The sequence below is a fragment of the Leucoraja erinacea genome, unplaced genomic scaffold, assembly GCF_028641065.1.
Source record: "Leucoraja erinacea ecotype New England unplaced genomic scaffold, Leri_hhj_1 Leri_419S, whole genome shotgun sequence".
NCBI classification, from domain to species: Eukaryota; Metazoa; Chordata; class Chondrichthyes; order Rajiformes; family Rajidae; genus Leucoraja; species Leucoraja erinaceus.
The window spans coordinates 16284-44118 of NW_026576320.1; the positions used below are offsets into that span (position 1 = coordinate 16284).

The 27835-nt window shown below is 49.2% G+C and overlaps 1 protein-coding gene across 1 annotated transcript; it reads right to left on the reverse strand.

The window, feature by feature from the left end:
• Nucleotides 1–5815: 5815 nt before the first annotated feature.
• On the reverse strand, nt 5816–27804 carry LOC129693762 (paired immunoglobulin-like type 2 receptor beta). The gene is made up of 6 exons (XM_055630532.1): nt 27634–27804; nt 24054–24419; nt 21768–21968; nt 18711–18965; nt 10924–10973; nt 5816–6115 (listed from the first exon to the last, which is right to left on the reverse strand). The coding sequence occupies exons 1-6, from the start codon at nt 27776–27778 to the stop codon at nt 5987–5989; spliced, it is 1146 nt and encodes a 381-aa protein (XP_055486507.1). The 5' UTR covers nt 27779–27804; the 3' UTR covers nt 5816–5986.
• Between the last annotated feature and the right edge of the window lie 31 nt (nt 27805–27835).

Sequence of the window (27835 nt, forward strand, 5' to 3'; positions counted from 1 at the left end):
CATACCATTCGCTTGTGGTGTAAGCAAATAACTCAGAAGGTGCGAATTATGTGGCATTTACTTCCCTGTTCATTGTTCAGTGTGTGGTTTTGCAGTGGTTTAACTTCCTCCATTATATCCATGGATCTGTGCAGGAAGGAACTGCAGATGCTGGTTTACACCGAAGATAGACACAAAGTGCCGGAGTAACTCAGCGGGACAGCCAGGGTCTCCGGAGAGAAGGAATGGGTGACGTTTCGGGTTGAGGCCCTTCATCAGAATGGTCGCACAGCCTCAGAATTAAAGGGCGTTCCTTTAGGAAGGAGATGAGGAGGAATTTCTTTAGTCAGAGGGCGGTGAATCTGTGGAATTCATTGTCGGAGCTGGGCCTGCTGTACTCGCTGGAGTTTAGAAGGATGAGCGGGCACCTCATTGAAACTTCACCGAATAGTGAAAGGCCCGGATAGAGTGGATGTGGAGAGGATGTTTCCACTAGTGGGAGAGTCTAGAGTCTAGGACCAGAGGGCACAGCCTCAGAATTAAAGGATGTTCCTTTAGGAAGGAGATGAGGAGGAATTTCTTTAGCCAGAGGGTGGTGAATCTGTGGGATTCTTTGCCACACAGACGGCTGTGGAGGCCACAAGTCAGTGGTATGTATTTTTAAGGCAGAGATAGATAGATTGTTGATTAGTGCGGGTGTCAGGGGTTATGGGGAGAAGGCAGGAGAATGGGGTTGGGAGGGAGAGACAGATTGGCCGGGAATGAATGGCGGAGTGGACTGGATGGGCCGAATGGCCTAATTCTGCTCCTATCCCTTGTGAGCTTATGACAAACCGGACTTCCTAAGTCACTCAGTCCCACCACACTCGAATCCTTCACTCCCCTCCACACCCCCCCTTCCCCCCCACCCCCCCTTCCCCCTCTCCCTCTCCCTCTCCACGCCCCCCATTTCTAATGCTCCTGTTCTGCATCAGGCAAAAATAGGAAAGTAGATTATTATCTGAATGGTGGCCGATTAGGAAAGGGGGAGATGCAACGAGACCTGGGTGTCATGGTACACCAGTCATTGAAAGTAGGCATGCAGGTGCAGCAGGCAGTGAAGAAAGCGAATGGTATGTTAGCATTCATAGCAAAAGGATTTGAGTCTAGGAGCAGGGAGGTTCTACTGCAGTTGTACAGGGTCTTGGTGAGACCACACCTGGAGTATTGCGTACAGTTTTGGTCTCCTAATCTGAGGAAGGACATTATTGCCGTAGAGGATTTGAGTCTAGGAACAGGGAGGTTCTACTGTGCAGTTGTACAGGGTCTTGGTGAGACCACACCTGGAGTATTGTGTACAGTTTTGGTCTCCTAATCTGAGGAAAGACATTCTTGCCATAGAGGGAGTACAGAGACGGTTCACCAGACTGATTCCTGGGATGGCAGGACTTTCATATGAAGAAAGACTGGACAGACTCGGCTTGTACTCGCTAGAATTTAGAAGATTGAGGGGGGGATCTTATAGAAACTTACAAAATTCTTAAGGGGTTGGACAGGCTAGATGCAGGAAGATTGTTCCCGATGTTGGGGAAGTCCAGAACAAGGGGCCACACACACACACAGTTTAAGGATAAGGGGGAAATCTTTTAGGACCGAGATGAGAAAAACTTTTTCCCACACAGAGAGTGGTGAATCTGTGGAATTCTCTGCCACAGAAGGTAGTTGAGGCCACACAGTTCATTGGCTATATTTAAGAGGGAGTTAGAAACATAGAAACATAGAAACATAGAAATTAGGTGCAGGAGTAGGCCATTCGGCCCTTCGAGCCTGCACCGCCATTCAATATGATCATGGCTGATCATCCAACTCAGTATCCCGTACCTGCCTTCTCTTCATACCCCCTGATCCCCTTAGCCACAAGGGCCACATCTAACTCCCTCTTAAATATAGCCAATGAACTGGCCTCAACTACCCTCTGTGGCAGAGAGTTCCAGAGATTCACCACTCTCTGTGTTAGATGTGGCTAAAGGGATCAGGGGGTATGGAGAGAAGGCAGGGATGGGATACTGAGTTGGATGATCAGCCATGATCATATTGAACGGCGAATGGTGCAGGCTCGAAGGGCCGAATGGCCTCTACTCCTGCACCTATTCTCTATGATTCTATGTTTCTATGTTTACTGCTATAGGTGGTGCTGTGGCGCAGAGGTAGCAATGCTTGCAGCGCTGGGGAGACCCAGGTTCGATCCCGGCCTCGGGTGCTGTCCTTGCGGAGTTAGCAGGCTCAGCCTGTGTGATTCTCTCCGACATCTTCGGTTTCCTCCCGCGCCGATTGGCTTGGTGTGTGTGTGTGTGTGTGTAAAAATTGTCCCCGGTGTGTGTGTGTGTGTGTGTGGGATGGCGCTAGTGTGCGGGGGTCACTGTCCAGCGAGGACTCGATGGGCCGAATGGCCCTGTTTCCGCGCTGCAAGCCAAACGTGCGTGGGGGAATCTAGTTGTTTACGGAATGTGGAAAGAGAATGGCGGGACATTAAGCAGACCAAATCCAGTTTATCCGCATTGCTAAAGTTTTTACATAAGTCAACAATGACACAAGGAAAATCAAATTCCACCTCCTCACCCCCATGACCATTCCGTTTAATGCAGAGTCACGGCCTTGCAGCTCAACATACCACGGCCCGCTGTCTGTACGGAGTTTGCACGCTCTCCCCCGCGGGTTTTTCTCATAAGTGATTATTTGTGATGATCATATTGAATGGCGGTGCAGGCTCGAAGGGCCGAATGGCCTCTACTCCTGCACCTAATTTCTATGTTTCTATGTTTCTAAGAGATAGGAGCAGAATGAGGCCGTTCGGCCCATCGGGTCTACTCCGCCATTCTATCACGGCGCGGACCCGCTGGGCCTGTTTCCGCGCTGTATCTCGAAACTAAATCCAAACAGCGCGGGCCTTTAGAGACATCGAAACATAGACAATAGGTGCAGGAGTAGAGGCCATTCGGCGCTTCCAGCCAGCACCGCCATTCAAAATGATCACGGCTGATCATCCAACTCAGTTCCCCGTTCCTGCCTTCTCCCCATATCATAGAAACATAGACAATAGGTGCAGGAGTAGAGGCCATTCGGCCCTTCGAGCCTGCACCATTCACCATTCAATATGATCACGGCTGATCATCCCCAATCAGTTCCCCGTTCCTGCCTTCTCCCCATATCATAGAAACATAGAAAATAGGTGCAGGAGTAGAGGCCATTCGGCCCTTCGAGCCTGCACCATTCGCCATTCAATATGATCACGGCTGATCATCCCCAATCATCCCCGTTCCTGCCTTCTCCCCATATCATAGAAACATAGAAATTAGGTGCAGGAGTAGAGGCCATTCGGCCCTTCGAGCCTGCACCATTCGCCATTCAATATGATCACGGCTGATCATCCAACTCAGTATCCCGTACCTGCCTTCTCTCCATACCCCCTGATCCCTTTAGCCACATCTAACTCCCTCTTAAATATAGCCAATGAACTGTGTGGCCTCAACTACCTTCTGCGGCAGAGAATTCCACAGATTCACCACTCTCTGTGTGTGAAAAAAAAATGTTTTCCTCATCTCAGTCCATTACATGCTCATAAGGGACAGGGGAAGAATTAGGCCATTCAGCCCATCAAGTCAATCACGGCTGATCTATCTCTCCCTCCTAACCCCATTCTCCTGCCTTCTCCCCATAACCCCTGACACCCGCACTAATCAAGAATCTATCTATATCTCTGCCTTAAAAATATCCACTGACTTGTGGCCTCCACAGCCGTCTGTGGCAAAGAATCCCACAGATTCACCACCCTCTGGCTAAAGAAATTCCTCCTCATCTCCTTCCTAAAGGAACGTCCTTTAATTCTGAGGCTGTGCCCTCTGGTCCTAGACTCTAGACTCTCCCACTAGTGGAAACATCCTCTCCACATCCACTCTATCCGGGTCTTTCACTATTCGGTGAAGTTTCAATGAGGTGCCCGCTCATCCTTCTAAACTCCAGCGAGTACAGGCAGGCCCAGGGCCGACATACGCTCATCGTACGTTAAGCTACTTATTCCTGGGATCGTTCTTGTAAACAATGTCTCTCCCACAAACCCCCAGAGACGTGCCGGTTTGTACATTAGTTGGCTTCTGTAAATTGTCGCTAGTGTGTAGGACGGAACTCGTGCAAGCGGGGATCGCTGGTCGGCGCGGACTGGTCTGTTTGTGGGTCCAAGGAGCTCATTGTAGACTTCAGGAAGTCCAGAGGCGGCACGCACACCCCCATCCACATTAATGGAACGTGTTTCTAGCTTCAGGATCCAGGGAGTCAACATCTCCGATCTCTGTCTCCGATCTCTCCGTCTACTCTGATCAAGAAGGCTCATCAGCGTCTCTTCTTCCTGAGGAGACTGAAGAAGGTCCATCTGTCTCCTCAGATCCTGGTGAACTTCTACCGCTGCACCATCGAGAGCATCCTTACCAACTGCATCACAGTATGGTATGGCAACTGCTCTGTCTCCGACCGGAAGGCATTGCAGAGGGTGGTGAAAATTGCCCAACGCATCACCGGTTCCTCGATCGCTCCCCTCCATTGAGTCTGTCCAAAGCAAGCGTTGTCTGTGGAGGGCGCTCAGCATCGCCAAGGACTGCTCTCACCCCAACCATGGACTGTTTACCCTCCTACCATCCGGGAGGCGCTACAGGTCTCTCCGTTGCCGAACCAGCAGGTCGAGGAACAGCTTCTTCCCGGCGGCTGTCACTCTACTCAACAACGTACCTCGGTGACTGCCAATCACCACCCCCCCCCGGACACTTATTATTATTTATTCAAATCATTTGCTATGTCGCTCTTCCAGGGAGATGCTAAATGCATTTCGTTGCCTCTGTACTGTACACTGACAATGGCAATTAAAATTGAATCTGAATCTGAATCTGAATCTATTTCCGCGCTGTATCTTTAACCTAAGCTAAGCTAGCAATAGACAGTACACAATAGTCACCGCGTTACATACATCCGTGTGTAATACAATTTAGCATGTGTACGCGTTAAAATGCCGTGTGCGTTGCGTGCGTGTGTGTGTGTGCGTCTCTCTGCGTGTAGTATGCATGTGAGTCGTATGTTGATGTGCGTGTTTACCACGCGCCCGTCAATCGTGGCGCAGAGGCAGAGTCGCTGCCTCACAGCACCGGAGGCCCCGGGTTCAATCCCGACCACGGGTGCTGTCTGTGCGGAGTTTGCAGGTGGGTTTTTCTCCGAGGTCTTCGGTTTCTTCGGTGAATCTCTGGAACTCTCTGCCACAGAAGGTAGTCGAGGCCACACAGTTCATTGGCTATATTTAAGAGGGAGTTAGATGTGGCCCTTGTGGCTAAAGGGATCAGGGGGTATGGAGAGAAGGCAGGGATGGGATACTGAGTTGGATGATCAGCCATGATCATATTGAATGGCGGTGCTGGCTCGAAGGGCCGAATGGCCTCTACTCCTGCAACTATTTTCTATGTTTCTATGTCTATGTTTCCTCCCACACTCCAAAGGCGTGCAGGTTTGCAGGTGGATTGGCTTGGTGTAAATGTTACAACTAGTGCGTGTGTGTGTGTGTGCGCGTGTGTGTGTGGAATGGTGTTAATGTGTGTGTGTGTGCGTGTGTGTGTGTGTGTGTGTGTGTGCGTGTGTGTGTGTGTGTGCGTGTGTGTGTGTGTGTGTGCGGGTGTGTGTGTGTGAGTGTGTGCGTGTGTGTGTGTGTGTGTGTGTGTGTGCGTGTGTGTGTGTGTGTGTGTGTGTGTGTGTGCTTGTGTGTGTGTGCGTGTGCGTTTGTGTGCGTGTGTGCGTGTGTGTGTGTGTGCGTGCGTGCGTGCGTGCGTGTGAGTGTGTGTGTGTGTGTGTGTGTGTGTGTGTGGGTTGCTGTTAGCGTGCAGGGATCGCTGGTCGGGACAGATCCGATGGGCCGAGTGGCCTGTTTCTACGCTGTATCTCTAAACTAAACCACATCTCGACTAATATAGACTCCAGGTCACGGGCAAGCGGGCAGTCAACTCTGGTTCGGTGAAAATCTAACTGCTGCGTACAAAAGATCTGGCTCAGGTTGGGACACGTTGCGTGGTCCCGATCCATCCTTCACCCTTACAGTAGAGTAGACAATCTCTTCCGATACGTTGCCCTGCAGAGAAAGGGGAAAGCACTACATCACCATACCATAGTCAAGTCAGTTTTATTTCAATAGCCCATTTATAAAACGTCTCTCGTTGACCAAAGTGCTTTACATTGGTGGAGGTATTAACATTATACAACAGTGGTTCATAGATTAACTACATACATAAATACATACATATAGCCCTCCCTCAGAGGATGTCAAGAAAGGCTTGGGAGTAGTGATGAGTTTTAAGCCTCGACTTAAAGGAGTCGATGGAGGGGGTTGTTCGTTCTGATGGGAAACATAGAAACATAGACAATAGGTGCAGGAGTAGAGGCCATTCGGCCCTTCGAGCCTGCACCATTCGCCATTCAATATGATCATGGCTGATCATCCAACTCAGTATCCCGTACCTGCCTTCTCTCCATACCCCCTGATCCCTTTAGCCACAAGGGCCACACCTAACTCCCTCTTAAATATAGCCAATGAACTGTGTGGCCTCAACTACCCTCTGCGGCAGAGAGTTCCACAGATTCACCACTCTCTGTGTGTGAAAAAAAAAAACATTTTCTCATCTCGGTACTAAAAGATTTCCCCCTCATCCTTAAACTGTATGTGTGGCCCCTTGTTCGGGACTTCCCCAACATCGGGAACAATCTTCCTGCATGTTTTTCTCATCTCGGTTTTTAAAGGATTTCCCCCTTATCCTTAAGCTGTGACCCCTTGTCCTGGACTTCCCCAACATCGGGAGCAATCTTCCTGCATCTAGCCTGTCCAACCCCTTAAGAATTTTGTAAGTTTCTATAAGATCCCCTCTCAATCTCCTAAATTCTAGAGAGTATAAACCAAGTCTATCCAGTCTTTCTTCATAAGACAGTCCTGACATCCCAGGAATCAGTCTGGTGAACCTTCTCTGTACTCCCTCTATGGCAAGAATGTCTAGATGGGGGATGCCGTTCCACAGTCTAGGGGCTGCAACCGCAAAGGCTCGGTCGATCGCCCCTGAGCTTATGCCTAGACCGCGGGATGTTCGGTAATCCCAAGTCGGCCGATCTAAGGGGGCCTGGAGGTGGTGTGTGGTGGGTGAGCAGATTTTTGATGTAGGAGGTGGCAGGGCAGGCCCATTGAGGGCCTTGTAGACATGGAGGAGGATCTTGAAATGTATTTGGAGCCAGTGGAGAGAGTTTTGCCAGGATCGGGGTGGTGATGTGGCACCCCGATTGTTCCCGATGTTGGGGAAGTCCAGGACAAGGGGCCACACACACACAGTTTAAGGATAAGAGGGAGGTTTTTTAGGACCGAGATGAGAAAAACATTTTTTTTTTCACACACAGAGAGTGGTACCACTCGGTGACTGCCAATCACCCCCCCCCCGGACACTTATTATTTTTTTTATTCAAATCGTTTGCTATGTCGCTCTTCAAGGGAGATGCTAAATGCATTTCGTTGTCTCTGTACTGTACACTGACAATGACAATTAAAATTGAATCTGAATCTGAATCTGAATCTGGTGAATCTGTGGAATTCTCTTCCTGCCACGTTGAGGCCACACAGTTCATTGGCTATACTTAAGAGGGAGTTAGATGTGGCCCTTGTGGCTAAGGGGATCAGGGGGTATGGAGAGAAGGCAGGTACGGGATACTGAGTTGGATGATCAGCCATGATCATATTGAATGGCGAATGGTGCAGGCTCGAAGGGCCGAATGGCCTCTACTCCTGCACCTATTGTCTATGTTTCTATGTCTATGTTGTCCAATCCCTTAATAATCTTATACGTCTCAATGAGATGCCCTCTCATCCTTCTAAACTGTGTGTGTGTGTGTGTGTGTGTGTGTGTGTGTGTGTGTGTGTGTGTGTGTGTGTGTGTGTGTGTGTGTAGTGTGTGTGTGTGTGTGTGTGTGTGTGTGTGTGTGTGTGTGTGTGTGTGTGTGTGTGTGCGTGCGAGTGTGTGTGTGTGCGTGCGTGCGTGCGTGCGTGCGTGCGTGTGTGTGTGTGCGTGCGTGCGTGCGTGCGTGCGTGTGTGTGTGTGGTGTGTGTGTGTGTGTGTGTGGTGTGTGTGTGTGTGTGTGTGTGTGTGTGTGTGTGTGTGTGTGTGTGTGTGCGTGCGTGTGAGTGTGTGTGTGTGCGTGCGTGTGTGAGTGTGTGTGCGTGTGGGAGTGTGTGTGCGTGCGTGCGTGTGTGTGTGCGTGTGTGTGTGCGTGCGTGCGTGCGTGTGTGTGTGTGTGTGTGCGCACACACACACAATCAGCCATGATCATATTGAATGGCGAATGGTGCAGGCTCGAAGGGCCGAATGGCCTCTACTCCTGCACCTATTGTCTATGTTTCTATGTTTCTATCTCTATTTATGACCACAACTTCCTGTTGAGATGCAGCCATGCTAGAATTTCATTGTCCTATCCGGGACATGTGACAATAAAACTCTCTTGAAATTCCTGCAATACTCGATTTGCAAGTTCGCAGGTGATACCATCATGACGGGACAGGGTCACAGGAAGGGACTCAGTAACCTGGTGCCAAGAAAACTAAATCTCACCCTCGTTGTCATCAAGACCACAGAGATAGTGATCGGCCCCAGGAAGTGAAATGAAAAGGAGAAATGGAGCGGCTGGGCTTGTACACTCTGTTCCTACGTACCCCACCAATTTTGTCAGACCTGCTGAGTTACTCCAACCTTTTAAGGTCATCAGGAACTGGAGTAGAATTAGCCCGTTCGGCCCATCAAGTCTATGGCTGATCCACCTCTCCCTCCTAACCCCATTCTCCTGCCTTCTCCCCATAAACACTGACATCCATGCTGATCAAGATAGCTGGAGTATTGTGTGCAGTTTGAGTCTAGGAGCAAAGAGGCCCTTCTGCAGTTGTACAGGGCCCTAGTGAGACCACACCTGGAGTATTGTGTGCAGTTTGAGTCTAGGAGCAAAGAGGTCCTTCTGCAGTTGTACAGGGCCCTAGTGAGACCACACCTGGAGTATTGTGCGCAGTTTTGGCCTGTTGGCCTTCATAACAAGAGGAGTTGAGTACAGGAGCAAAGAGGTCCTTCTGCAGTTGTACAGGGCCCTAGTGAGACCACACACCTGGAGTAGTGTGTACAGTTTGAGTCTAGGAGCAAAGAGGCCCTTCTGCAGTTGTACAGAGCCCTGGTGAGACCACACACCTGGAGTATTGTGTGCAGTTTGAGTCTAGGAGCAAAGAGGTCCTTCTGCAGTTGTACAGGGCCCTGGTGAGACCACACCTGGAGTATTGTGTGCAGTATTGGCCTGTTGGGCTTCATAACTAGGAGCAAAGAGGCCCTTCTGCAGTTGTACAGGGCCCTGGTGAGACCACACACCTGGAGTATTGTGTACAGTTTGAGTCTAGGAGCAAAGAGGCCCTTCTGCAGTTGTACAGGGCCCTAGTGTGACCACACCTGGAGTATTGTGTGCAGTTTGAGTCTAGGAGCAAAGAGGTCCTTCTGCAGTTGTACAGGGCCCTAGTGAGACCACACCTGGAGTATTGTGTGCAGTTTGAGTCTAGGAGCAAAGAGGCCCTTCTGCAGTTGTACAGGGCCCTGGTGAGACCACACACCTGGAGTATTGTGTACAGTTTGAGTCTAGGAGCAAAAAGGCCCTTCTGCAGTTGTACAGGGCCCTAGTGAGACCACACCTGGAGTATTGTGTGCAGTTTGAGTCTAGGAGCAAAGAGGCCCTTCTGCAGTTGTACAGGGCCCTGGTGAGACCACACCTGGAGTATTGTGTGCAGTTTGAGTCTAGGAGCAAAGAGGCTCTTCTGCAGTTGTACAGGGCCCTAGTGAGACCACACCTGGAGTATTGTGTGCAGTTTGATTCTAGGAGCAAAGAGGTCCTTCTGCAGTTGTACAGGGCCCTAGTGAGACCACACCTGGAATATTGTGTGCAGTTTTGGCCTGTTGGCCTTCATAACAAGAGGAGTTGAGTCTAGGAGCAAAGAGGTCCTTCTGCAGTTGTACAGGGCCCTAGTGAGACCACACCTGGAGTATTGTGTGCAGTTTTGGTCCCCTAATTTGAGGAAGGACATTCTTGCAATTGAGGGAGCCCAGCGTAGGTTCACCAGGTTAATTCCCGGGATGGCGGGACTGTCATATGCTGAGAGAATGGAGCGGCTGGGCTTGTACACTCTGGAGTTTAGAAGGATGAGAGGGAATCTTATTGAAACATATATGATTATTAAGAGCTTGGAGACGCTAGAGGCAGGAATCATGTTCCCCATGTTGGGGGAGTCCAAAACCAGGGGCCACACACAGTTTAAGTACAAGGGGTAAGCCATTTAGAACGGAGACAATAGACAATAGACAATAGACGCAGGAGTAGAGGCCATTTGGCCCTTCGAGCCAGCACTGCCATTCAATGTGAACATGGCTGATCATCCCCAATCAGTACCCCGTTCCTGCCTTCTCCCCATATCCCCTGACTCCGCTATTTTTAAGAGCCCTATCTAGCTCGCTCTTGAAAGCATCCAGAGAACCGGCCTCCACCGCCCTCTGAAGCAGAGAATTCCACAGACTCACAACTCTCTGTGAGAAAAAGTGTTTCCTCGTCTCCGTTCTAAAATGGCTTACCCCTTATTCTTAAACTGTGTGTGTGTGTGTGGCCCCTGGTTCTGGACTCCCCCAACATCGGGAACATGTTTCCTGCCTCTAGCGTGTCCAATCCCTTGAGATGAGGAAACACTTTTTTTCCACAGAGAGAGTTGCGAGTCTGTGGAATTCTCTGCCTCAGAGGGCGGTGGAGGCTGGTTCTCTGTTTCCGCTCAGCGTGACTCTAAGACTCTATCTATATAATCAGTAGGGTTCTTGATATAAACAGCAAAGGTCTTACCTTAGAAGCAGGCATGCTAGGGGAATGTTTGTCACGAACACCAGCAGCGTCTGAAAACATAATAAACGATTGCTCTATTAGAAACATGTTCTGTCCTCCTTGACACTGGGGCTCCAGCCCAACCTGTGGCACTGTGTGTGTGTGTGTGTGTGTGTGTGCGTGTGTGTATGTGTGTGTGTGTGTGTGTGTGTGTGTGTGTGTGTGTGTGTGTGTGTGTGTGTGTGTGTGTGTGCGTGTGTATGTGTGTGTGTGCGTGTGTGTGTGTGTGCGTGTGTGTGTGTGTGTGCGTGTGTGTGTGTGTGTGCGTGTGTGTGTGTGTGTGCGTGTGTGTGTGTATATGTATATATGTGTGTATGTATCTTTGTGTGTGTGTGTGTGGTGTGTGTATGCGAGTGTGTGTGTGTGTGTGTGTGTACGTGTGTGTGTGTGTATGTGTGTGTGTATATGTATATATGTGTGTGTGTATCTTTGTGTGTGTGTGTGTGTGTGTGTGTGTATGTGTGTGTGTGTGTGAGTGTGTGTGTGTGTGTGTGTGTGTGTGTGTGTGTGTGTGTGTGTGTGTGTGTGTATGCGACTGTGTGTGTGTGTGTGTGTGTGTGTGTGTGTGTGTGTGTGTGTGTGTGTGTGTGTGTGTGTGTATGTGAGTGTGCGTGTGTGTGTGTGTGCGAGACTCCAGTTTAGTTTATTGTCCCATGTACCGAGGTACAGCGAAAAGCTTCTGTTGCGTGCTAACCAGTCAGCGGAAAGACAACACATGATTACAATCGAGCCGTCCACAGTGTACAGATACATGATCAGGGAATAACGTTTAGTGCAAGGTAAAGTCCGATCGAGGATAGTCCGAGTTTGAGTGGGAGTGTGCATGTGTGTGAGTGTGAGTGTCTACGTGTGTGTGTACGTGTGTGTGTGTGTGCTTGTGTGGCACGTGTGTGAGTGTAAGTGTGAGGGTGAGTGTGAGATTGAGCGTGCGTGTCTACATGCGTGTGTAAGTGTCTCCATGCGTGCGTGTGTGTGTGTGTGTATTTGTCCACGCGTGTGTGTTTGTGGAGTTTGCTGGCACAGCGAGTAGAGCTGCTGCCTCACCGCGCCAGTGACGCAGGTTCGATTCTGACCTCCAATCCTCTCTCAAGCTTTGAAACCACAGTCCAATTTGTCCACCTTACATCAGACGTGGAAGTTATTGTAAATGCTGTTAGATGAGACAGGGCTGGGAGGTCTACCTTGTTATACACAGGATTACAAGTACAATTCAACAGTAATCCTACCTCGACAACAGAACACTATAGAACACATCTCCCTAACAACCGCAGATTTGATTTCTTCCAGTAATTGTGAATTGCGCCCATGTCAACAGACAATAGACAATAGGTGCAGGAGTAGAGGCCATTCGGCCCTTCGAGCCAGCACCGCCATCCAATGTGATCGTGGCTGATCATCCCCAATCAGTACCCCGTTCCTGCCTTCCTGCCCTGGCTCCGCTATCTCTAAGAGCCCTGTCTAGCTCTCTCTTGAAAACATCTAGAGGACCGGCCTCCACCGCCCTCCGAGGCAGAGAATTCCACAGACTCACAACTCTCTGTGAGAAGACGTGTTTCCTTGTCTCCGTTCTAAATGGCTTGAAAACATCCAGTGAATCGGCCTCCACCGCCCTCTGTGGCAGAGAATTCCACAGACTCACAACTCTCTGTGAGAAGACGTGTTTCCTCGTCTCCGTTCTAAATGGCTTGAAAACATCCATTGAATCGGCCTCCACCGCCCTCTGAGGCAGAGAATTCCACAGACTCACAACTCTCTGTGAGAAGACGTGTTTCCTTGTCTCTGTTCTAAATGGCTTGAAAACATCCAGTGAATCGGCCTCCACCGCCCTCCGAGGCAGAGAATTCCACAGACTCACAACTCTCTGTGAGAAGACGTGTTTCCTCGTCTCCGTTCTAAATGGCTTGAAAACATCCATTGAATCGGCCTCCACCGCCCTCTGTGGCAGAGAATCCCACAGACTCACAACTCTCTGGGTGAATAGATTTCTCCTCATCTCAGTCCTAAATGGCCGACCCTTTATTCTTAAACTGTGTGTGTGTGTGTGTGGCCCCTGGTTCTGGACTCCCCCAACATCAGGAACATGTTTCCTGCCTCTAGCGTGTCCAAACCCCTTAATAATCTTATATGTCCTGTATTTACAATCTTTTTCTATTCATTGTCTTGTATAGCTTGTGTATAATTATGTTGAATTATGTGTAATTATGCATAATGTATGTATAGTTTATGTATAATTATGTATAATTTATTCGTGATAATGTTTAATTGTGTGTGATGTATTTATGAATTTTATTAATGTCGGGCTTTCTATGTTGTGGTCTGGGTGTCAACAGTTTCCCATAACTTCTCAAGTTAGCCACATGACATATTTTTTATTAATCATGTGTTATGGCACGTTTTTGTCAAGACTCCGGTGGGCGGCGCGGCTCTGGCCAGCAGCGGCCTCTGCAGTCTGTCCGCGTTTTTATTATTTTCTGTCTGTGTTTTAATGTAGTTTTTGTTATTTTTTGTTGGGGTGTGTGTGTGGGGGGGTGGGAGGGGGGGGGAAACTTTTTAAATCTCTCCCTGCACTGGAGACCCGACCTTTTCTCGTCGGGTTTCCGTTGTCATTGGGGCCGCAACGAGGAGCGGCCTCCAACAGGAAGAAGCCGGGGACTCTGGTGCTACAACTCACCGTCGCCGTCGCGGGGCTGGCCGAGTCCGGAGCGGGTGGAGCGGTGGAGGAGCGCTGCTGCTGCTGCTGCTGCTGCTGCGGCCCGACCGGAGAGTCGGAGGCTCCAACGACAGGTCTGTGGACGGCGGCACCGGGAGCCCGCGGGTCCCTGGAGGGAGACCGCTTTTCAGGGCTCTCGCAACGGCGACTTCCCCCGACCGAGTTGCGGGGTTGAAGAGCTCCTGGAGCGGGGCCTAACATCACTGCCCCGCGCGGCTTGGAATGGCCGCGGGACTCTGCGAGCGCACGCCGGGGGCTCTAACACCAAGACCCGGTGTGCGACCTCGCACCACCCGGCGTGGCTTTAATGGCCGCGGGACAATCGCCATCGCCAGCCGGGGGCTTTGACTTTGACTCTGACATCGGGGGGGGGAGAGTGCAGTGGAGAAATAAGTTTATTTCGCCTTCCATCACAGCAATGTGATGGATGTTTATGTAAATTATGTTGTGTCTTGGGTCTATGTGTTTGTATGTATGGCTGCAGAAACGGCATTTCGTTTGGACCTCAAGGGGTCCAAATGACAATAAATGTATCTTATCTTATCTTATTCAGTCCCGTTTATGTTCGAGCCACATCGCGGAAACAGGCCCTTCAGCCCACCGAAGGTTGACACGAAAACGCTGGAGTAACTCAGCGGGACGGGCAGCATCTCCGGAGAGAAGGAACGGGTGACGATTCGGGTCGAGACCCTTCCTCAGACTGAGAGACAGGGGAGGAGGGGGGGAGATACGGAGATGAGGAAGTGCAAGGTGTGAGCTGGAGACATCAAAGTGGATGGAGATCAAGGAAAATGCAGAACAGACCGTTGTTAGCTAGGATAAGGTGACAGCATAAGGAGACAGAGATAGAATGTAATCATGGAGATATTTAGTCTCAGACTCTCTCATAGACAACATACAATAGGTGCAGGAGTAGGCCATTCGGCCCTTCGAGCCAGCACCGCCATTCAATGTGATCATGGCTGAGTGTGCGAGAGTGTGTGTGTATATATGTGTGTGTGTATATGTGTATACATGTGTGTGTGTTTATATGTACATATATATGTGTGTGTGTATGTGTATGTATATATGTGTGTGTGTGTGTGTGTGTGTGTATATATGTGTGTGTGTATATGTATATATATATATGCGTATATTTATGTGTATATATATATGTGTGTATATATGTATAGTGTGTGTGTATGTGTGTATATATGTGAGTGTGTGTGTATATATGTGAGTGTTGTGTATGTGTATATATATGTGTGTGTGTATATATATATGTATGTATATATATGTATATATGTGTGTATGTATATATGTGTGTATGTATATATGTGTGTATATATATGTGTATATATATTTGTGTGTATATATATGTGTGTGTATATGTATATGTGTGTGTGTATATATATGTGTGTATATATATATGTGTGTGTGTATGTGTGTATATATATATGTGTGTATATATATATGTGTGTGTGTATATATATGTGTGTATATATATATGTGTGTGTGTATATATGTATATGTGTGTATATATATATATATATATGTGTGCGTATATATATGTGTGCGTATATATATGTGTGTGTGTATGTGTGTGTATATTTATGTGTGTGTGTATATATATGTGTATGTATATATATATGTGTGTGTATATATGTGTGTGTGTGTATATGTGTGTGTGTGTATATATGTATATATATATATGTGTATGTGTATATATATGTGTGTATATATATATGTGTGTGTATATATATGTGTGTATATATATATATGTATATATATATGTGTATGTGTGTGTGTGTATGTATATATGTGTGTGTGTATATATGTGTATATATATAAATGTGTGTGTGTATATAATGTGTGTGCGGGGGGAATTGAAACCGTCCTGGGGTGGTGGGGGGGGGGGGCGGTTTAAAACGGTCGCGCTCGCGCCTCATTCAAACCTCAACCGCCCGCCCGCGAGAGGGGAACGTGGGAGAGGGGGAGGGGGAGGAGCCGGAGCCGGACCCTCAGCCCCTCCCCCTCCACCCCCTAACTCCTCCCCCTCCACCTTCAACTCCGCCCCCTCCACCCTCAACTCCTCCCCCTCCACCCCCTAACCCCGCCCCCTCCACCCTCAACCCTCCCCCTCCACCCCCTAACCCCCCCCCCCACCCCCCCTCTCCCCTGCCAACCCCTAACCCCCTCCCTCCCCCCTCAACCCCGCCCCTCCACCCCCTCCCCCCCCCTCCAACTCCTCCCCCTCCACCCTCTAACCCCGCCCCCACCCTCCACCCTCAACCCCCTCCCCCTCCCCCCCCCCTCCCCTCCACCCCTCCCCCTCCACCCCCTAACTCCTCCCTCCCCCTCCACCCTCAACCCCCCCCCCTCCACCGTCAACCCCCTCCCCCTCCACTGTCAACTCCTCCCCCCTCCACCCTCAACTCCTCCTCCTCCCCCTCCACCCCTAAACCCCTAACACCCCTCCCCCTCCACCCTCAACTCTCCCCCTCCACCCTCACTCCTCCCCCTCCACCCCTAACCCCTCCCCCTCCACCCTCAACTCCTCCCCCTCCACCCTCAACCCCTCCCCCCTCCACCCTCTAACCCCGCCCCCTCCACCCTCAACCCCGCCCCCTCCACCCTCAACTCCTCCCCCTCCACCCTCAACTCCTCCCCCTCCACCCTCAACTCCTCCCCCTCCCCCCTCAACTCCTCCCCCTCCACCCCCTAACCCCTCCCCCTTCTCCTTCCCGCCCTTCTCCCGGCATTGACAACAAGGGGCGAGCGAGCGAGCGTCGACGGAGCGAAGGCCTGGGCCTGGGCCTGGACCGGGACCGGGACGCGGGACGCCGACGCCTCTCGACGCCCCCTGAGGGAGGAAGTTTTAATCCCGGGCAGGTGTTGGCTGTCGGAGGCAAAAGATCTTCGGTTGGAGGTACGTATATATCAATATATCAGATTATCAATTGGTTATCAATATATCAGATATATGGTTATCAATATCAGATTGGTTATCAATATATCAGATATCAGATATATGGTTATCAATATCAGATTGGTTATCAATATATCAGATATCAGATATATGGTTATCAATATCAGATTGGTTATCAATATATCAGATATATGGTTATCAATATCAGATTGGTTATCAATATATCAGATATCAGATATATGGTTATCAATATCAGATTGGTTATCAATATATCAGATATCAGATATATGGTTATCAATATCAGATTGGTTATCAATATATCAGATATCAGATATATGGTTATCAATATCAGATTGGTTATCAATATATCAGATATCAGATATATGGTTATCAATATCAGATTGGTTATCAATATATCAGATATATGGTTATCAATATCAGATTGGTTATCAATATATCAGATATCAAATATATGGTTATATAATTCAGCGAACTGGCGTTTGTTCCTCCCCTGACTGAGGCGCGGAACACCCGCGGTGTCGGACGGCGAGGACTCCCCCCCCCCCCTCCCGCCAAATGGTTGTGTTGTGCTGTCGCCGTCCCCGTCCCCAACTTGGTTCTTGGTTTCACAAAAAATGCTGGAGAAACTCAGCGGGTGCAGCAGCATCTATGGAGCGAAGGAAATAGGCGACGTTTCGGGCCGAAACCCTTCTTCAGACTTCATCTTGGTTCTTGGTTTCTTGGTCCTCCAATATAGATTGGTTATCAGATATCAGATTGGTTATCAATATATCAGATATCAGATTGGTTATCAATATATCAGATATCAGATATATGGTTATCAATATATCAGATATCAGATATATGGTTATCAATATATCAGATTATCAATATATCAGATTATCAATTGGTTATCAATATATCAGATATATGGTTATCAATATATCAGATTATCAATATATCAGATATCAGATATATGGTTATCAATATATCAGATTATCAATATATCAGATTATCAATTGGTTATCAATATATCAGATATCAGATTGGTTATCAATATATCAGATATCAGATATATGGTTATCAATATATCAGATATATGGTTATCAATATATCAGATTATCAATATATCAGATTATCAATTGGTTATCAATATATCAGATATCAGATATATGGTTATCAATATATCAGATATATGGTTATCGATATATCAGATTATCAATTGGTTATCAATATATCAGATATATGGTTATCAATATATCAGATATATGGTTATCAATATATCAGATTATCAATATATCAGATTATCAATTGGTTATCAATATATCAGATATATGGTTATCAATATATCAGATATCAGATATATGGTTATCAATATATCAGATATCAGATATATGGTTATCAATATATCAGATATATGGTTATCAATATATCAGATTATCAATATATCAGATTATCAATTGGTTATCAATATATCAGATATCAGATATATGGTTATCAATATATCAGATATCAGATTGGTTATCAATATCAGATTGGTTATCAATATCAGATTGGTTATCTGCATCTTGGTTCTTGGTTTCTTGGTCCTCCAATATACTTCTTGGTCCGCATGGGTGTACCTTCCTCCCCCCTCCTCCTCTCCCCTCCTCCTCCCCCTCTCCTCCCCCCCTCCTCTCCCCCCCCCCTCCTCCTCCTCCTCTCCCCCCCCCTCCTCCTCCTCCTACTCCTCCCCCCCCCCCTCCTCCTCCTCCTCCCCCTCTCCCCCCCCTCCTCCTCCTCCTCCTCTTCCCCCCCCTCCTCCCCCCCCTCCTCCTCCTCCTCCTCTCCACCCCCCCTCTTCCTCCTCCTCTCCACCCTCCTCCTCCACCCCCCCCCCTCCTCCTCCTCTCCCCCCCCCTCCTCCTCCTCTTCTCCCCCCCCCTTCTCCTCTTCCCCCCCTCCTCATCTCCCCCTCCTCCTCCTCTTTCCCCCCCTCCTCCTCTCTTCCCCCCCTCCTCCTCTTCCCCCCCCCCCTCCTCCTCCTCCTCCCTGCCTACAACTGGATTGGAGCGGCATTTTCGACCGGGACTGGTGCTTCAGCAGTGACGGCGCAGCGCTGGATACATCATGAAGCGGGCGATGCCTCACCTGGAGCTCGGGAGTGCTGGGTCTGCTGCTTCGACATCGCGGAGCTGAGGTCCGGGGAGCTCCCAGCGCGGGCGGCGCTGACCTCAACATCGCGGAGTCCTGGGGCCTCTCGCCGAGGGCCGCCCGCGTGAATCTCGGCCCTGCGGCCTGCGGGAGCCGCGGTCTCCGGTGGGAGGTGGCCGATTCGGAGGGCCGGGCCGCTGAGGTTGTTCACCCGATCCGACGTCGGAGTTCCATCGTCTCGGCGAGAGGGCCCTGACCACGGGTGGACAACAAGATACGTCAAAGTAGCAATGTTACAAAATTTTGAGATTTAAAAAATCAAGTCTGCAATTTATCCCATCAGATAAAGCATAACAATAAGTTTAATTTGACACCAAATTCACTTTCATATCTCAAGTATTAAAAAAGTTATGACCATTTTCATACTCGGAAATTAGCATCTTGTTCCCTATTGATTTTCAATGGACATTACAAAAAAGCTGTGATCTTGGATAATCAAAAGCCCATTTCTTAAGGAAAGATTAACATTTTTAAATAGCCTAAGTGTCCAAAGATTATTCACAAATAATTCACAATATAACATGATTTTTATATCTAATTTACATTAATTTATAGGCCAAATGGAAGGAATTTAGTGTTCAATTGCTGTAAATAAATGCCCATTTAAATCGGCTTTCTAGTGGGTTCATGTGGAACGCGCTGGTTTAGAACGTTGACATCGCGCTGGATTAGTGCCCTCAAATGCCGAGAAAAATACTGCGGGATATAAAAAGCCCAAAATGAACTACTCGTTATAGATAACTTGATATATAGGGTTATATATATGCCCCATTTAATGTAAAAATAAGGTACATACCTTTAATTGTTTGCTTTATAAAACCCTGGGGCTGCGAGAGGTTGCGGAATGAAACAGTAATTTAAAAACTATTAGAACTATATTATCGAGGCCTATAAAACTAATAATACCTTTTGCGACCGGGTCTTGCAGCGATTTTTCGTTAATGATTTACTAGGCTGAACATGTGCGATTAGTACAGCCTAGTAAAAATCGCGTTTTAAACCCGCCCCCTCCAAACAGCGCCAAAATCGCCGACATGGCTGAGGGCAGATTCCCAATGGCGATTCAGGTAGGTTTTGTAACATACCTAGTCAAAGGGGATGATAACTGAACTTTGGTGCCTTCCCTCAAGTTCAAGTTCAAGAGAGTTTATTGTCATGTGTCCCTGTATAGGGCAATGAAATTCTTGCTTTGCTTCAGCACACAGAACATAGTAGGCATTTACTACAAAACAGATCAGTGTGTCCATATACCATAATATAAATATATACACACATGAATAAATAAACTGATAAACTGCAAATAACAGAAAGTGAGTCACCGGGAGATCGGGTAGGTTTAAGTTCACACCAACCAGCGATCCCCACACACTAACACCATCCCACACACACACACCAGGGACAAATTACACTTATACCTAAGCAATTGACCGACAAGCCTGTATGTCTTTGGAGACCCTTCTTCAGACTGATGTGTGTGTGTGGGGGGGGGGGGGGGGGGTGTCAGTCTGAAGAAGGGTCTTGACCCGAAACGTCACCTATTCCTTCGCTCCATAGATGCTGCCTCACCCACTGAGTTTCTCCAGCATTTTTGTCTACCTTCGATTTTTCCAGCATCTGCACTTCTTTCTTGAACATTGCTGCATGTCTAAACTACACATTGTAAACGGCTCGATTGTAATCTGCCAACTCTCTCTGCGACTGGTTAGAGCTTTTCACTGTACCTCGGTACACGTGACAATAAACTAAACTGACGTCTGGCAGAAGGTAGACGAAAAATGCTGGAGAAACTCAGAGGGTGAGGCAGCATCTATGGAGCGAAGGGAATAGGTGACGTTTCGGGTCAAGACCCTTCTTCAGACTGACGGACTGATGGGACACTGTGTCCTTCTGAGATCATCACTTGCGTAACGCTAACTCCAACACTTCCCCTTGCCTTACCCAGAATAGCGTTGTTTCCCAACATTGGCATAATAAATACACGCTAAGTCACCACCACCACTGCATCTGTGGAGATCTTCTTATTGAGTCAACTTCACAAGATCAGAAGTTGTTCCAGCCCGATCTGAACACACTTCTGGGCTTCTGCACACAATGGCGTCTGCCACTTCTTGCGTGAACAGTGTAGTTTAGTTTAGAGATACAGCGCAGAAACAGGCCCTTCGGCCCACCGGGTCCGTGCCGACCAGCGATCCCCGCACACTAACACCATCCTACACACACTAGGGACAATTTTTACATTTACACCAAGCCAATTAACTTACAACGCTGCGCGTCATTGGAGTGTGGGGGGAAACCGAAGATCTCGGAGAAAACCCATGCAGATCACGGGGAGAACGTAATAGTTCCGAACCGACAGCACCCATAGTCGGGATCGAACACGGGTCCCTGGCGCTGCAAGCTGAGGGACCTCCCAGAGTGATGGACCTCCCAGAGTGATGGACCTCCCAGAGCGATGGACCTCCCAGAGCGATGGACCCAGAGCGATGGACCACCCAGAGCGATGGACCTCCCAGAGCGATGGACCTCCCAGAGCGATGGACCTCCCAGAGCGATGGACCTCCCAGAGCGATGGACCTCCCAGAGCGATGGACCTCCCTGAGCGATGGACCTCCCGGAGCGATGGACCTCCCTGAGCGATGGACCTCCCCAGTGCGATGGACCTCCCAGTGCGATGGACCTCCCAGTGCGATGGACCTCCCAGAGCGATGGACCTCCCAGTGTGATGGACCTCCCAGAGTGATGGACCTCCCAGTGCGATGGACCTCCCAGTGCGATGGACCTCCCAGAGCGATGGACCTCCCAGAGCGATGGACCTCCCAGAGCGATGGACCTCCCAGAGCGATGGACCTCCCAGAGCGATGGACCTCCCTGAGCTCCCTGAGCGATGGACCTCCCTGAGCGATGGACCTCCCAGAGCGATGGACCTCCCAGAGCGATGGACCTCCCAGTGCGATGGACCTCCCAGTGTGATGGACCTCCCAGAACATCACTCACCTTTCCTCCTTCTCTCCCTCTGACGGATGCAGATGACCACCCCAGCAATAAGCAGCAGCAGCAACACCAGGCCACAGCCCCCTGCAACGAATGGTCGCCAGGGTGTAGGTTCCCCGGGGGTGGTGCTTCCGACAGTCACCGGGAAGTTGGCCCTCACTGTGGAGGTGGTGCTTTTGACAGTCACCGGGACGCTGGGCTTCACTGTGGGGGCATGAAGCAGAGATATAATGAGCCCCTCTCTTGCAAACATCTCCCCCCCCCCCCCTCGACCCACCACCAGATAGTTTAAAGCCCACTGCCCATAAAGTCATTAGTAATAGGAGCAGAATTGGGCCATTCAGCCCATCAAGTCTACTCCGCCATCCAATCGCGGCTGATCTATCTCTCCCTCCTAACCCCATTCTCCTGCCTTCTCCCCATAACCCCTGGGACCTGCACTAATCAACAATCTATCTATCTCCACCTTAAAAATATCCACTAACTTGTTGCCTCCACAGCCGTCTGTGGCAAAGAATCCCACAGATTCACCACCCCCTGACTGAAGAAATTTCTCCTCATCTTCCTCCTAAAGGAACGTCCTTTAATTCTGAGGCTGCGACCTCTAGTCCTAGACTCTAGACTCTCCCACTAGTGGAAACATCCTCTCCACATCCACTCTATCCGGGCCTTTCACTATTCGGTGAAGTTTCAATGAGGTCCCACCTCATTAGGGTCGCCAATTGTCCCGTATTAGCTGGGACATCACGTATTTTGGGCTAAATTGGTTTAACCCGTAGGGGACCACCCTTGTCCTGTATTGGACTGCCACTGCTCGGGTTGAGGGGACTGTCGGGTCGGAGCTCTGTGTCTGGCCCCGCTTCACCCGTCCCGACGTAGTGGAGACCATGGAGTGCAGCAGCAGCGCCTCGCCCGGACCTTCGCTTACCGCCGACACCACCACCACCTTCACATGGCCAATCATCGGTTCATGAGTTGGGGGGGGGCGCCGAATTGTGCGTGCGGCCCCCCCAGGCCAAAACTCCTCAGCTGCCCGCCGGCTGGGCTATGTGTACAGTCCAGCACCCGGGAAGACTCACCATTCACCCAGCCACGGCCCAGTCGGTCAACATATTGCCGTGGGGGTATTTGTCCCTTATTTTGACCTTTTACATAGAAATTAGGTGCAGGAGTAGAGGCCATTCGGCCCTTCGAGCCTGCACCGCCATTCAATATGATCATGGCTGATCATCCAACTCAGTATCCCATCCCTGCCTTCTCTCCATACCCCCTGATCCCCTTAGCCACAAGGGCCACATCTAACTCCCTCTTACATATAGCCAATGAACTGGCCTCAACTACCCTCTGTGGCAGAGAGTTCCAGAGATTCACCACTCTCTGTGTGAAAAAAGTTCTTCTCATCTCGGTTTTAAAGGATTTCCCCCTTATCCTTAAGCTGTGACCCCTTGTCCTGGACTTCCCTAACATCGGGAGCAATCTTCCTGCATCTAGCCTGTCCAACCCCTTAAGAATTTTGTAAGTTTCTATAAGATCCCCTCTCAATCTCCTAAATTCTAGAGAGTATAAACCAAGTCTATCCAGTCTTTCTTCATAAGACAGTCCTGACATCCCAGGAATCAGTCTGGTGAACCGTCTCTGCACTCCCTCTATGGCAATAATGTCCTTCCTCAGATTTGGAGACCAAAACTGTACGCAATACTCCAGGTGTGGTCTCACCAAGACCCTGTACAACTGCAGTAGAACCTCCCTGCTCCTATACTCAAATCCTTTTGCAATGAAAGCTAACATACCATTCGCTTTCTTTACTGCCTGCTGCACCTGCATGCCTACTTTCAATGACTGGTGTACCATGACACCCAGGTCTCGCTGCATCTCCCCCTTTCCCAATCGGCCACCATTTAGATAATTTTTGTCCCTTATTTGGGAGCGGGGAAAGTGGGCGAGCCTATTCTTTGTCACCCATTCCTTCTCTCCGGAGATGCTGCCTGTCCCGCTGAGTTACTCCACCATTTTGTGTCTATCTTCGATGAAAACCAGCATGTGCAGTTCCTCCCCGCACACTCGGGCCGATGGTCTTTTGGATGTGGGAGGAAACCGGAGCACCCAAAGGAATCTGGGAGTGAGAAAGTTGGCAACCTCACCCCTCGTCCTTCTAAACTCTAGCGAGTACAGGCCCAGTCCCGCTGTGACCTCTGCTCCTAGACTCACCGTGGGCCGAAGGGCCTGTTCTCATGCTGTCCTGTTCTATGTGCAAGGCCAAGTTCAGGGTTAAGGATTTAAATAGCTCACCTCCAAATGACAGAAGAGTTCCTGTAAGGCTCTGCCAAGCATCGATACCGAGGATCCCGACCCGGCAGTAGTACCTGCCTGAGTCTCTTCTTCTCAGGTTGTCCAAGCGGATGGAGGCGGTGTGGTCTCGGATGGGGAAGCCCAGCAATGTGATCCGGCCCTTGTAGAGGCTGTCAGTGAAGGCTTGCGTAAGGTTGAAGATAAACGGCCCGTGAAAGTTCCCGTACCTCCAAGCGACGTCAAAGCCTCGGGGCCTGAGGTGGGCCGGGTACGAGAAGTTGCAGGGCAGGGTGACAGACCCCCCTTCCACTCCGTATACCCGTCGCGGCTGATCCACCCGGTGGTCCTTGCCGCCATCGGTCAACGCTGTGGGATGGGGGCAAGGTGTAAAGCGCAAAGGTCACACGGGAATCAAAGTTACTCCAGCATTTTGTGCCTTTCTTCCGTTTAAACCAGCATCTGCAGTTCAGTTTAGTTTAGAGATACAGCGCGGAAACAGGCCCTTCAGCCCACCGGGTCCGTGCCGACCAGCGATCCCCGCACACACTAACACTATCCTACACCTACACTAGGGACAATTTTTACATTTACACCCAGCCAATTCACCTACAAACCTGCACGTCTTTCGGGGTGTGGGAGGAGACCGAAGATCTCGGAGAAAACCCACGCAGGTCACGGGGAGAACGTGCAAACTCCGTACAGACAGCGCCCGTAGTCGGGATCGAACACGGGTCTCCGGCGCTGCATTCGCTGCAAGGCTGCGACTCTACCGCTGCGCCACCGTGACCACGTGTAGGAAGGAACTGCAGATGCTGGTTTAAACCGTAGACACAAAATGCTGGAGTAACTCAGCGGGACAGGCAGCATCTCTGGAGAGAAGGAGTGGGTGACGTTTCGGGTCGAGACTGCCATCAGTCTCCCCCACCCAAGTCACACCAGCTTCTCGTTCTCACCCAGCAAACAGCCAACAATGGCCTGTTTCCTTCATCATCATTACTCAAGAAAGGTCTCGACCCGAAACGTCACCCATTCCTTCTCTCCAGAGACGCTGCCTGTCCCGCTGAGTTACTCCAGCGTTTTGTGTCTATCTTCGGTTTAAACCAGCAACTGTCTGCCATTCCTTCCAAATACCCATGGATGTTATTCTCCATATAAACCTCCCAAAAATCCTGGATTATATTCTGTCCCAGACTGTAACTCGTTTCCAGAGATGTTATTCAGTATTTACTCTAATGTCATTTTCACCGAGTATTTACATACACAGAAGAAACAAAAAAATGTTTCTCCATCAGTTCCTGTCAGTGCAGTTAATAAAAACAGAATAAATACATACATAGAAACATAGAAATTAGGTGCAGGAGTAGAGGCCATTCGGCCCTTCGAGCATGCACCGCCATTCAATATGATCATGGCTGATCATCCAACTCAGTATCCCATCCCTGCCTTCTCTCCATACCCTCTGATCCCATTAGCCACAAGGGCCACATCTAACTCCCTCTTAAATATAGCCAATGAACTGTGGCCTCGACTACCCTCTGGGGCAGAGAGTTCCAGAGATTCACCACTCTGTGTGAAAAAAGTTCTTCTCATCTCGGTTTTAAAGGATTTCCCCCTTATCCTTAAGCTGTGACCCCTTGTCCTGGACTTCCCCAACATCGGGAACAATCTTCCTGCATCTAGCCTGTCCAACCCCTTAAGAATTTTGTACGTTTCTATAAGATCCCCTCTCAATCTCCTAAATTCTAGAGAGTATAAACCAAGTCTATCCAGTCTTTCTTCCTAAGACAGTCCTGACATCCCAGGAATCAGTCTGGTGAACCTTCTCTGCACTCCCTCTATGGCAATAATGTCCTTCCTCAGATTTAGAGACCAAAACTGTACGCAATACTCCAGGTGTGGTCTCACCAAGACCCTGTACAACTGCAGTAGAACCTCCCTGCTCCTATACTCATATCCTTTTGCTATGAAAGCTAACATACCATTCGCTTTCTTCACTGCCTGCTGCACCTGCATGCCTACTTTCAATGACTGGTGTACCATGACACCCAGGTCTCGCTGCATCTCCCCCTTTCCCAATCGGCCACCATTTAGATAATAGTCTGCTTTCCTGTTTTTGCCACCAAAATGGACAAAATTATAAAACTTTATAATTAACTTATCTAAAATAGACTTTAAAATTGAACTAAAAACAGACATTCAGACCAGACAGTGGTTTTGCTTTGACAGATATCTAGCTGTCAAATTGTGAGCGAGTTTAGGTGTGTTTGTGTATGATGTATGGGGAGGGGACACAATCCGTTAAACAGTCTTATTGCCTGTGGGAAGAAGCTGTGTAGCATCCTGCTGGTTCTACAGCTGATGCCCCCTGTACTTCTTCCCAGATGGCAGAATGGAGGAGATGTGGTGTGATAGGGGGTCCTTAATAATGGAGATGGCTCTACTGATGCTGCGCTTCTGATAGATCTCAAACAGGAAAGGGAGTGGAGCTATATTCTATATTTAATAGACAATATACCCTTCGAGCCAGCACCGCCATTCAATGTGATCACGGCTGATCATCCCCATTCCTGCCTTCTCCCCATATCCCCCTGACTCCGCTATCTTTAACAGCCCTATCTAGCTCTCTCTTGAAAGCATCCAGAGAACCTGCCTCCACCGCCCTCTGAGACTCACCACTCTCTGTGTGATAATGTGTTTCCTCGTCTCCGTTCTAAATGGCCGACCCCTTATTCTTAAACTGTGTGTGTGTGGCCCCTGGTTCTGGACTCCCCCAACATCGGGAACATGTTTCTGCCTCTTGTTCAGACAGATTATTGGGATGTAATGTTAAAATTGTACAAGGCATTGGTGAGGCCAATTCTGGAGTAAGGTGTACAATTTTGGTCGCCTAATTATAGGAAGGATGTCAACAAAATAGAGAGAGTACAGAGGAGATTTACTAGAATGTTGCCTGGGTTTCAGCAACTAAGTTACAGAGAAAGGTTGAACAAGTTAGGGCTTTATTCTTTGGAGCGCAGAAGATTAAGGGGGGACTTGATAGAGGTTTTTAAAATGATGAGAGGGATAGACAGAGTTGACGTGGAAAAGCTTTTCCCACTGAGAGTAGGGAAGATTCAAACAAGGGGGCATGACATGAGAATTAAGGGACTGAAGTTTAGGGGTAACATGAGGGGGAACTTCTTTACTCAGAGAGTGGTAGCTGTGTGGAATGAGCTTCCAGTGAAGGTGGTGGAGGCAGGTTCGTTTTTATCATTTAAAATAAATTGGATAGTTATATGGATGGGAAGGGAATGGAGGGTTATGGTCTGAGCGCAGGTATATGGGACTAGGGGAGACTATGTGTTCGGCACGGACTCGAAGGGTCGAGATGGCCTGTTTCCGTGCTGTAATTGTTATATGGTTATATGGTTATTATTGAAGGGGGGGGAAGGAGAGTTAGTTGAGGGTGTGTTGTGGGGGGGGGGGTAGGGGGGGAGTGGTTAGTTGGGGGGGGGGGGTGAGGCTGGTTATTGAGGGAGTGGGTCGTTAAGGGGGGGGGGGGGGGGAGTTGAGTGGGAGAGTAACGCTGAGATCGACTCACCCACAGCAAGGTGGAGCAGTAGAAGGTGGAGGGTGAAGGCCATGGCGACTCCTCTGTGTCTCTGACCACCGCAGCTGCCGACCGCTCTGGACGTTGTGCCTTGCCAGACCACTGAGTCACCTCTTCTGCTTTCTTGCTTCCTCATTCACCTCCCCCTCCCTCCCTCGCCTCCCGGTTGAGCAACGCTCCCACCAGTTCCCAC